General features: G+C 37.5%; 1 protein-coding gene across 1 annotated transcript; it reads right to left on the reverse strand.

The window, feature by feature from the left end:
- Window positions 1-3,640: 3,640 nt before the first annotated feature.
- Window positions 3,641-5,441, reverse strand: LOC103988916 (NAC domain-containing protein 83). Its single transcript, XM_009407602.2, has 3 exons — window positions 4,957-5,441; window positions 4,586-4,860; window positions 3,641-4,171 (listed from the first exon to the last, which is right to left on the reverse strand). The coding sequence occupies exons 1-3, from the start codon at window positions 5,138-5,140 to the stop codon at window positions 3,923-3,925; spliced, it is 708 nt and encodes a 235-aa protein (XP_009405877.2). The 5' UTR covers window positions 5,141-5,441; the 3' UTR covers window positions 3,641-3,922.
- Between the last annotated feature and the right edge of the window lie 6,555 nt (window positions 5,442-11,996).

Consider the following 11,996-nt stretch of genomic DNA (forward strand, 5'->3'; position numbering starts at 1 on the left):
AATTGATTTTATATAACAGAAATATTATATATATATAATAAATTGTTTTGGAAAACAGTTCTTACAGTTCTCGTGTCTTGTGCTACATATCCATGCTGCATGCCGAGCTTTGCCGAGTAGCGCACACTATCACCCTACGCCTTCTCCTCTTCTTCTTTTATTTCTTCTCGTTTTTACTTTTATATATGAAATATTCCTCTCGTGACACCGATAGAGATGATGATCATTCATCGATACTCAATAGTCTTTATAAAGTTGGCTACCACTCTCGATAATCATTATATTATATCTGGAACTTTCAAGTCTATAAGTTAGGTATCAAAGAGTGAAGTACTTATACATGACATCCTTGATGTCTCATGTCTAAATATCAAATACACCATTGGGACGACAGAATCGTTGTCTGATAATGAGATATTATCAATCATCCATCATTCCGTGAGCGGATCAATCAGTAAACTCATTCTCTAATAAGCACCTGTATTATATCTCTAGTATCCCTACATAAGCAACTATGAGACTAGCCGCTTTTATCATATAGACGAGTATACAGTACAACAGTTTATCCAATTATATCAATGTTCCTTTCGAGTAACCTATGATCAAGATTATTTACAGTATATATTTAAAGATAAATCGATCTCATTATTGTGATCTCATGATGATCATATTCTCATTGTATAGATCCATGGACGTAACAATATATGCAATCATACAAGATAAAATGATTAAAATATCAAATAAATAATAAGAAAAAAAATATGTATTATATCACACGTGCCATCACACACGTAATTGTCTTATAGAGTATATATATATATATATATATATATATATATATATATATATATATATATATATATATATACTCGTTCAAGTTACGAGTACAAATTGAACGTTCTTGTGACATCACACTAACTTGAACATTAGATATTATAATATATATTCATGTAACAAATAATATAAAATAATAAAAAAATATTAAATAATATAATAAACATAAAAATATGTATCAAGTCACACATATCATCACTCACATGATTTGTTTACTTTACAGAACACCTATAACTAGTAGGTAGGCCAGGCAGCATCTACCTCCTCTCCAACAAAGGTGAGTAGAGTGGTTTCAAGATCCTAAATCAGTGGATTCAAAAGAGGAATTCAACAACACTACTTTAAATTATTTGATGCATTTACACTTCTTTGTTTGCATGCGATCGTGTTGCTATCAGATTTGACAAAACAAAACAAGAGAAGAGGAAAAGATATATGAAGTCATTTGGTTGAGAGCATGTTCTTTCACTAAAATCTTCTTAAACATGGATGGGGAAGAAAACTTCAAATTTTCTTTGTTCAGAGGACTCCAGGGGACAAGAGGAAACAGAAATAGGAAAGATGATGTTGATCACAAAGCCACACTTACAAGGAACTTATGGCAAGCATGCAAATTATTAATTATGTGAGTCAAGGCAGGTTCGAGATCCCTACATGCCCTTGTCAAGCTTTTTTGTTGAGCAGTTTATGTTTTGTTTGCCTCCGTGCTCTTATCTGTGCCATCTTTATGTAACATACATATGTCATATCTCCATCATATGACTTCAAAATACTGATATGATATTTGTTTTATTTCTAGAGATAATAAAAGAAATTTTGTGTTTATTCTCAATAAAAAATACCAACAGTTACAAAACAGCCACAATAACAATCAAGTTAGGATATCATGTCACTGATGTTGCAGATCAGCTTTTACCATGTTCTTAACACACATCTCTCTTCATGAAGTCAGATCTATAGTGCCAATGAAACTTCCATCATTTTGCCAAGAGAAGGCCATTGCACTCCACCAAGAAAAGTAGTTTTCTACTTTAGACATCTAAAGTCCCATCATTTATTTATAGAAAGATCAATTTGCAATCGATTAGTGGTCTCAGCTCCATATTGATCATTTGCTAACTTTGGTTGTACCAAGAGATGCTATTGGCAAATGTTTTGTGCTTTCTGCAATAACTTTAGCATCAGTCTCCCATGTGCCTCCACCTTCTGCAAGCTTGGAACTATGTTATTTATTCCTCAGTGCCCTCACACATACCAAATATTCATTGATACCTTTCATGGAACAGTTGCAGGTTTTACTGTGTTACCATTTTTGACAGACATTTTGTGGCAGAATTTGTATGGTCTGCTTCTAAATTTGTACAACCGGTGACGAAGTTTTCTCTGGTTGCAAGATCCACTTACTTTCACAATGAAGCTGCCAACACAGTCTGCTACACTTGCAAGATCCAATTAGCTTTCACAATAAAGCTGCCAACACAGTCTGCTTCAGTTGCAAGATCTATTAGCTTTCACAATGAAGCTGCCAACACAGTTTGCTTCAGAATGCAAGTGCTGAACCCTGAACAGTTCACTATCGTGCAGAGTACCATCTTCCAACAGCCATTTTGCTAGAAAAGCTGTCATCCATACATTCTAGAGTTTGTCCGGACCAGATAATTCTGAAAGTGAGAAAAAAGAATGCCACAGTTCTATAATAATTGGACGGCTTGTTATGATACAAAGTTCCACAATACAGTAATAAAATGTTTCTCTGTTCCTTGTAAAGCCATGTAACAATTTGTTACATGGCAGTCAGGGAGTCAATAACTTAATTCTGATAGTTTTGGGGATCTATGACTCATAAAAAAAAAGCAAACACCAAAAATTTCACCATCAGTTGAAGAACTTGAAAAGAGTGTAATGCAAGTCCCACAGCATGTATTACTGTAAACAGGAGCCATTTGTGGACTTGGTGTTATCAAAGTCATCATTTCAATTGATGATAATTCAAACCAATAGGTCATCTGTCAGGTGCCATCCAAATGATTGTCCATTCTGTGTGCTGGCAAATCATCCAATGCCCTGATCCAAACTATTCCAAGATTTTTAATTAGTACAAATCACTGGAACAGAAAAGACTATTGCTAATGGTTTAGTAAGAGAGTAATATAACAAAACAACACAACTGAGTGCAAAGGCTTTCCCTGTTTTGGATCAAAGATAATGCGCAAATGAAGAAGAATGGCTGCAGGATTAAATTACATGCACATAGCTGCTATTCCGGAACTGAAGTCCATCCTTGAGGCACTCGATGGGTGTGTGCTGATTCTGTTAACCAGCAAGAGATGTGATGAATCCTCTGTTTCCAAACTCAAGCCTTTCTTCTATATTTAATTACACAGGTGAATAACCACTATCATGAAGTTCTTGATTGTTTCATAATTGACCACTTTTCAGAAAGACAGGTATGGCTTCATGTGACAAACATGGTTTGGTTTGCTCCATTTGACCAAGTCTGGAGTGCAGCTGAGCAGCAACCACACATTAATCACGGGTCTAATTCTGATGTCAAAGCAAAATCTTGAGCAAAATATTCTTGGCCATGAAGGGGCCCAGATGCCTTTGACCAGCCTCTTAGCTCATGCCCCTTGTTCCTCCAGCTGGTGCCAGAGGCTGAAGGCACCTCTTTTAACAAACCAGATGGATTCTTGCCTCCTCTTTCTTGCTCAGCTTTTCTTCCTATCTTTTTGCAGCATCTTTTGTGCATGTATACAGCGATCGGTCTTTTGATAACACTAGCCACTCTATCAAAAGTTTAGAAAAAGAAAAAAAGCATTCCACCGCTTCATTGTTCACATAGCTTTGATTGGGAAAGAAAAGTTGATCAACTGAGGCAGCATTGGACTTGATGAAACATATGTTTCATTAGGTGACAACATTGGTTCCTTCTGCTCCACAGAGCTCTCTTGCAATTAGGTTGGTAAAGGAACCACTTACAGGAGAGGGAGACTAGAATTCCTAGAGTCAATAGCTCAAAGTTTATTTGGATTTTGGCTTCCAAGAAAAAAAGGAGGCTCTAAATTTGGAACACTGACGCAGAGAATTTCTAGGACTCACTTCCTTGTGGAATTGAACTGCGAGAACTGGTTTCCTCCCCATTGCTGGATCCATCAGAGAGCTCGGTGATGCAGCTTGATTCGGACAAGGACGAAGAATGATTTTGATCTCTATCTCTCTGTCCCATGAAGTCAATGCCACTATTTGTAACTGGCAATTCGTCCCCTTCTTCAGTCTCAACATCCATCTTGGTAGCTCTTTTCTTCTTGAAAATGCGACAGAGTACCCAATCTCCGCTCTACATGGAGTCAGAAAAGTTGTAGAATTTAGCAAAGATTATGCAGCTGGAATCTAGCATCGTACGGGGCAAACCCCTGAATGAGTTGATGATGAGTTTTGTGGCATGGTGGAACCAAAAAGCGCAAAAGGATCAGCAGTTAGCAGAAGAAAGCTCCATAACAACAGTTTTCTGGTTATGCTAGTTAGTATAGCTGTAATCAAATCTACAATGAAGCATTTAGGCCTTGGTTTCCGTTGGCAAGAAACAAGCACTTCAGTATGTGGTGGAGTAGCAGATGATAGGAACTAAGTATGGCATGATAGTTTCAACTGCATATGAATTGGCAAAAACCGAAGGCCTAGGAATGAGCTTCACAAGAACATCCATATAAATCTTGGACTCAGGGAGATCAAAAAAAAATTGGGAGCTCACATGAGTTGAGTTATGTCTCTGGGCTGTAGACTCGGTGCCGGCAAGCCGGTACTCATGCATGACCCAATCAGTCTTGGTCCCGGTGGGAGGCTTCCCTCTATAGAAGACCAAAACCTTCTTCATTCCCACAACCTGGCTGCACCTTGGAGATGTGATCTGCTTGTCCTTCCTCGTGGCCTTCCAGTACCCGGACCTGGCCGCCCGGTTCGACCAGCTCCCGTTCCGGTACTTTGCCTCCCTCAGATTGAAGCAGTATCTCTCCTCCTCGCACCCACCTGAGCATTCCAACAAGAACACACCAATCATTCCCACTGAGGCATTACAACGAACAGGACGAACAACGAGAACTACACTGATCTCAGAGGACTCACCGGGTAAATCCCATGGATCGAGTTTTGCGAGGTTGATCTCGGGGATGATGGAGGCGGGCAAGGGGCAGCAGAAGACTTTCCTCCTGAGGTACTGAACCACAAGCTCTTCATCAGTGGGGTGGAACCTGAACCCAGGGGGGAGCCTCAGCACTCCATGCCTCGAGAAGCTTGGCTTGCTCTCCATGTGTGCGAACCGAGAAAGAAGACAATACGAACAACAGGGAGGGCGTCCCTTTTCCCCAAGCTCAAGATCACTCCCCAGCTAAAACAGCCCATGTTCCATGATCTCTGCAGCTGTGAGTCCGGAGAGTCACCACCAAGAAGAGGAGGCAGAAGGGGGGGGTGTGGGTGGGTGAGCTGAGGTGAGGGAAGGGTAGGCCTTATAGCAGAGGGTGTGGGCACAAGGCGACGACTCCTCTGTGACGTGAACCAGACTCAACTCTTTGACGCAATATAAAACACGAAAACGGAAGAAGAAGGAGAGAACACTACTTGTCTGGTGACAGTGATCGACATGTCCAACAACACATCCACTTGCGTCAGCTATACAGAGGAAAAGAGGCTGAGAGGAATGCCGCGAGAAGGAACCGCACCAACACCTCCTGTAACCCATGGATTCTCTCTCTCTCTCTCTCTGTCTCTCTCTAATATATATATATATATATATATATATATATATATATATATATATATATATATATATATATATATATTGACGCAAATGAGAAGAAAAATCGAGTTGTTTTTGAAGACTTAATGTCGATTTATTGCAAAAAAAAAAAAGTTTTAAGTTAGAGGCTGTTAAATAAATAATAAAAAACTTGGACCATTACAACAAAATCCCTATCCTCATCACTCATCATTTGATAAAAAAATTACGATTTTAAGTAGGAATTAATTCATAATGTAAAGTAGTATTGAATTAATTCACAACAAGTGAATCAATTGAACTGGTTTTTAATCGATGATTCGATCTTATAGTTCAAAATCAGTGTAATGATAACAATTATCAAAAATATTTTTTATATGGTAAAATTTATAGTTAACCGATTTTTTGTATAACCACATAAAAAAGTGTCAAATAACAATGAAAAAAAATCAAAATAGGAAATAGACATAAAAATCACATTAGAATGTATAAAGAAGAGTATTATATTACCATGACAATAATTAAAAGAAAACCTCACAGTTAATTTTGATCTTGATCGTGTGATTGAATACAGGAAAGGGACATTATGCAAGCATTAACCAAATAGCAAGCAGAATAGAGATGATCAGTGCTACAATATATATTTTATTTGTATGCTCAATAATCATAAAATTTTTTTTTTTTAGAAGGAACCTAATATATTTATAAGCTTTAACAAAGTTACATTTATTTTCAATATGAGGATGACATTATTTAAAACGAGTATTTTCTTTATTTCATTTGATCATATATATCAAAAAAATATGTTGTCAATGTATATAAAACATAATACAGGTAATATAAAGGAAAATAAAAAAATATATTTTGAGATTAAGATGTTATGACCCAGCCTAATAGTTTAATTAACCTATTAATTTTGTTTGACGTAAATCATTAGTCAAAAACTTAAATTAAAATTAATAATAATAATATACTCATCATATCTTTATAAGTTAATTTTAATATTATCTATTTCTGATGTGAGATTAATCATAGTGAGATTAACGATGATATACCGGTGCTCAACATGGAACTAAAGAATGTGCTCGTAATGACTCTCGATACATTTGAAGGATCCTTTTTTTCTCTTTTGGTCTATGGTGTACTGCATTTTTTGAGGTATTACTTCTTTGGTTATATTCTTTTAGCTTTTTGTTTTCTTGTTGAACGGATGATTAAAATTTTAGTATCCGATATGAGAATTATGATATATGGAAGGCTGGCTATCGATACCTTATTCTCGTTCGAGGAATGCTAGGTTGATATATATATTACTTCTTTGTTACATCATCTTTCACCTTAATCCCTTGACCTCATAAAGTCAACCACATGAAATAGGAAGTTGATTCGACCAATTATTACCCTTCGTCTTTCAGATTTTGTATTGCACGATTGCACTTATGATCGAGAAAAGCATATAACTATTTAACTATGATCTCATATTGCATGATTGAGCTTATGATCGGATAAAGCATTGATATTTAACTATGACCTCAAATTTACCCATCTTATATCACATTATAAAAATGTCCTCCATGTATACTTTCCCTCTCAAATTCATGGTAATATGATTATATTTACATATCGAATCCTTCGAATAAAAAATTAATTGAACCATCAAAACTGTTGGGAAGAAACCTGTTAATGCGGAATAATTCTTTCCCTGTTTAGTATCAAAATAGGTTCCTCATCAAAATACCAACTTGATATTCAAATGCTAATATCAATCAGCACAGCATAAACAATAGAGCAATAAATCAATCACACAATGAGACCAAATCTTTTTTAACGTGGAAAACCCAATGTGGGAAAAACCACGGGACCGTAATCCACCTCAAACTTCCACTATCAATAATGATGATAACAGGTTTACAGTAGGTCTTCTCTAGAATAACTAGAGGATCAGAATAACATCAAGAACATAGATCTTGGCTCAAGAATACTATATCTTCATCACATAGGTGGATCTCCTCCAAAGAGAATTCTAGGTCTCACAGAATGGATATCACAGGAAAGTACCTTAGAGAGGGTAAACTGCAGATCAACACCGTTAGGATTGTAGAGTTTGCTGCAAGGATTCTCCACATAAAATTTGGGCCGAAACTGACAACGTTTGGCCACCGATCGTGCAGAAAAACTCAGAAACCTTACTTTCTCTCTCTATTTCTCTTTCTCTCTGCACGCCGTCGCTGTTCACTGTGCACGTACACTGCACGCTGCACGCTGCTCTATGTTTTTCTTTTCCCTGCATACCCTAATTTGCCTTACTTCACCTTAATTAATGATTTGGGCTCAATAGACCCTATTTGTCCAAGCCCACATATGGGCTGGACCCAACAATTCTCCCCCTCCAGCTCATATGGTGGGCTGTACCAAGCCCGCTCTTCGCCTACATGCTTCAAGCTTCTCCTTAGGCAAAGACTTTGTCAACATATCTGAACCATTCTTATTGGTATGCACTTTTTCCAACTGTAATTCTTTCATCTCAAGCACATCACGAATCTAGTGATATCTCACATCAATATGCTTGGATCTAGAATGGTATGTTGAATTCTTGGAGAGGTGAATGGCGCTCTGACTGTCATAGTAAACAGTATATACTTCCTGTTTCAAGCCCAATTCCTGTAGAAACTTTTTCATCCATAAAGTTTCCTTACAGGCTTCAGTAACTGCTATGTATTCTGCTTCTGTGGTTGATAGAGCAACACACTTCTGTAACTTAGACTGCCAAGAGACTGCTCCTCCTGCAAATGTCATCAAGAATCCCGAAGTGGACTTCCTGGAATCAGTATCACCTGCCATGTTTGCATCTGTGTACCCTTCTAACACAGGTTCATCACTGCCAAAACATAAACACAACCTGGAAGTACCTCTTAGATATCTTAATATCCATTTCACTACTGCCCAATGTTCCTTTCCAGGATTAAAGAGAAATCGGCTAATAACTCTAACTGCATGAGCTATATCTGGCCTAGTACAAACCATAGCATACATCAAACTGCCTACTGCAGATGAGTAAGGAACTCTGGATATTTCTTCTTTTTCTTTCTCACTTGTAGGACATTGTTTCGAACTCAGCTTGAAATGACCTGCAAGTGGGGAACAAACTGCTTTGGCTTTACTCATGTTGAATCTTTCAAGAACCTTTTCAATGTAAGTCTCCTGAGATAGCCAAATCTTCCTTTTCTTCCTATCACGAAGAATCTTCATGCCAAGTATTTGTCTCACCGATCCTAAGTCTTTCATGGCAAAAGACTTACTTAGCTCTCTTTTAAGCTTTTCAATTTTTCCAACATCATGGCCAACAATCAACATATCATCAACATATAGCAGTAAAATAATAAAATCATCATCTGAAAATTTCTTCATAAACACACAATGATCAGATGTGGTTCTATCATACCCTTGGCTCATCATAAAGGAATCAAACTTCTTGTACCATTGTCTAGGTGCTTGTTTGAGTCCATATAAGCTTTTCCTAAGCTTACATACCAGATTTTCTTTTCCCTTGACTTTGAAACCTTCTGGTTGCTCCATGTAAATTTCTTCTTCTAAGTCACCATGAAGAAATGTTGTTTTTACATCAAGTTGCTCAACTTCTAAATTCAAGCGGGCAGCCAAACCAAGAACAACTCGGATAGAGGACATTTTCACAACCGGAGAAAATATTTCTTCAAAGTCAATACCTTTCTTCTGACTGAATCCTTTCACAACTAGTCGTGCCTTGTATCTTTGTTGTGAGCTATTGTTTTCAGTCTTCAATTTATAAACCCACTTATTCTTGAGAGCTTTCTTCTCTTTCGGGAGCTTTACCAAGTCATAGGTGTGGTTCTCAAGTAAGGATCTCATCTCTTCTTGCATGGCTTTAACCCACTCACTCTTATTCTCATGTAGAATAGCTTCTTGGTAAGTTTCTGGCTCTCCCCCGTCAGTAAGCATAACATACTCATGTGGAGGATATCTGGTAGAGGGTTGTCGTGGATCTTCTCAATGGAATCTCAACTGGTGGTGGAGGTGCCTGTTCAGTTGGTTCAGCATCATCAACTGTAGGTGTATCATCACTAGTATTCTCACCACAATCTTCTTGTTCATCTCCCCCATGATCATCATGAACTACAGGTGAAGGAACTGGACCCAAACTCCAAGGAATATAAACAGAGGTTTCTGGCTTCTCAACATTATCACCATCATCAAACAATTGGTCTTCAAGAAACACAACATCTCTGCTTCTAATAATCTTCTTGTTCACTGGATCCCATAATCTGTACCCAAACTCTTCATGACCATATCCCAAGAAGATACATGCTTTTGCCTTATTATCAAGCTTGGACCTCTCATCTCTGGGAATATGAACAAATGCTTTACACCCAAAGACTCTCAAATGATTATAAGATATATCTTTTCCTCTCCATACTCTCTCTGGAACATCACCTTACAGAGGAACTGATGGAGAAAGATTTATCAGGTCAACTGTAGTTCTCATAGCTTCCCCCCAAAATGACTTTGGTAACTTGGCGTGGGAAAGCATACACCTAATCCTTTCTTCAATGGTTCTGTTCATCCTTTCTGCCACACCGTTCTGCTGAGGAGTTTTAGGAACTGTTTTCTCAAGCCTGATACCATGGAACCTGCAATAATTCTCAAAAGGACCCGCGTACTCGCCACCATTATCTGATCGAACACACTTTAGCTTTCTGCCAGTTTCTCTTTCAACATTGACATGAAACTCCTTGAAAGCATCGAGTACCTGGTCTTTAGATTTCAAAGCAAAAGCCCACACTTTTCTAGAATGGTCATCAATAAAAGTAACAAAATAAAGAGCACCTCCAATAGTTCTAGTTTGCATAGTACAAACATCAGTATGAACTAAATCAATAACATCAGATCTTCTAGATGATGGATATGTCTGAAATACAACTCTATGTGTTTTTCCAACTAAGCAATGATCACAAGATTTAAGAGATGTACCTTGCAACTCTGGTAAGAACTGCTTTCTAGCAAGAGTTTGAAGTCCCTTCTCGCTGATATGTCCAAGCCTCTTATGCCAAAGATCTATACTTTCACCTTTTCGAATTGCATTAATCTCTCCTTTGTGTAGCTTAGCTTCCATGACATAAAAAGAGTTAATCTTCTTTCCTTTTGCCACAATTAGAGAACCTTTAGTGAGTTTCCATTTACTTTCACTAAAATAATGTGCAAAGCCCTCATCATCAAGTCTACCTGTAGATATCAAGTTAAGACGAATATCTGGAACATGCCTTACATCTTTGAGTATCAATTTGCTCCCAATACTGGTCTCCAAGCAAATATCTCCAATACCCACAATCTTAGATGTACCATTGTTTCCCATTCTGACATTACCAAAATCACCAGCAGTGTAAGATCTAAAGAAATCACCATGAGAAGTAACATGAAATGAAGCACCAGAGTCAATTACCCAATTACTGTCCTGAGCTACAAGGCTAACACAACCTTCATCACAGACAATAGTGATATTACCTTCAGCAGCAACTATATTGGTCTCTTTTTCATTTTTCTTCATTTCATTTTGTTCTCGCTTCCAAAACCTACACTCTTTCTTCATGTGACCTAGTCTGTTACAGTGAAAACATTTGATATCTCTTCTAGACTTGGATCTTCCTCTATAACCATATGGATTTCTGTTATGACTTCTTCCACGTCTTTCTTGTTTTTCAGTAACAAATGCACCAGAAGAAGATTCACCCTGTTCTTTCCTTCTTGCATCTTCATTTAGCAAACTGTCTTTAACCATATCTATGGTTAGAGTCCCCTCTGGCGTGGAGTTACAAATAGTCACCACATACGTTTCCCAACTTTCTGGTAAAGAGCTGAGAAGTAATAATCCTTGCATCTCATCATCTATATTCATTTTCATAGCAACCAACTTGTTTGCAAGACTCTGAAATAGGCTTATGTGCTCAATAATGTTACCACCATCTTTATACTTCAAATTTACAAGCCTTCTGAGGAGAGAAATTCTATTTCCCACTGTCTTTTTCGCAAAAAGATTTTCTAACCTTTGCCAAACAACATCAGCTTTGGTTTCATCTGAAATATGCTCATGCAAGTTTATATCCATCCATCTTCTAATATAGGCAATAGCTTTTCTATGTTGAACTTCCCATTCTTCATCGTCCATAATAGAAGGTTTATCTTTAACCTTGATAGGCTTATACAAATCTTTGCAATAGAGTAAATCTTCCATCAGACGCCTCCAAGTGGAATAATTTGATGAGTTCAATTTAATCATACCATCTGACTGCTCCATTTCAATCACACAAGAAAACTAGCACCAAACAACCTGATGCTCTGATACCACTTGTTGGGAAGA

This window comes from Musa acuminata, chromosome BXJ1-6 (assembly GCF_036884655.1).
Source record: "Musa acuminata AAA Group cultivar baxijiao chromosome BXJ1-6, Cavendish_Baxijiao_AAA, whole genome shotgun sequence".
Taxonomy (NCBI): Eukaryota; Viridiplantae; Streptophyta; class Magnoliopsida; order Zingiberales; family Musaceae; genus Musa; species Musa acuminata.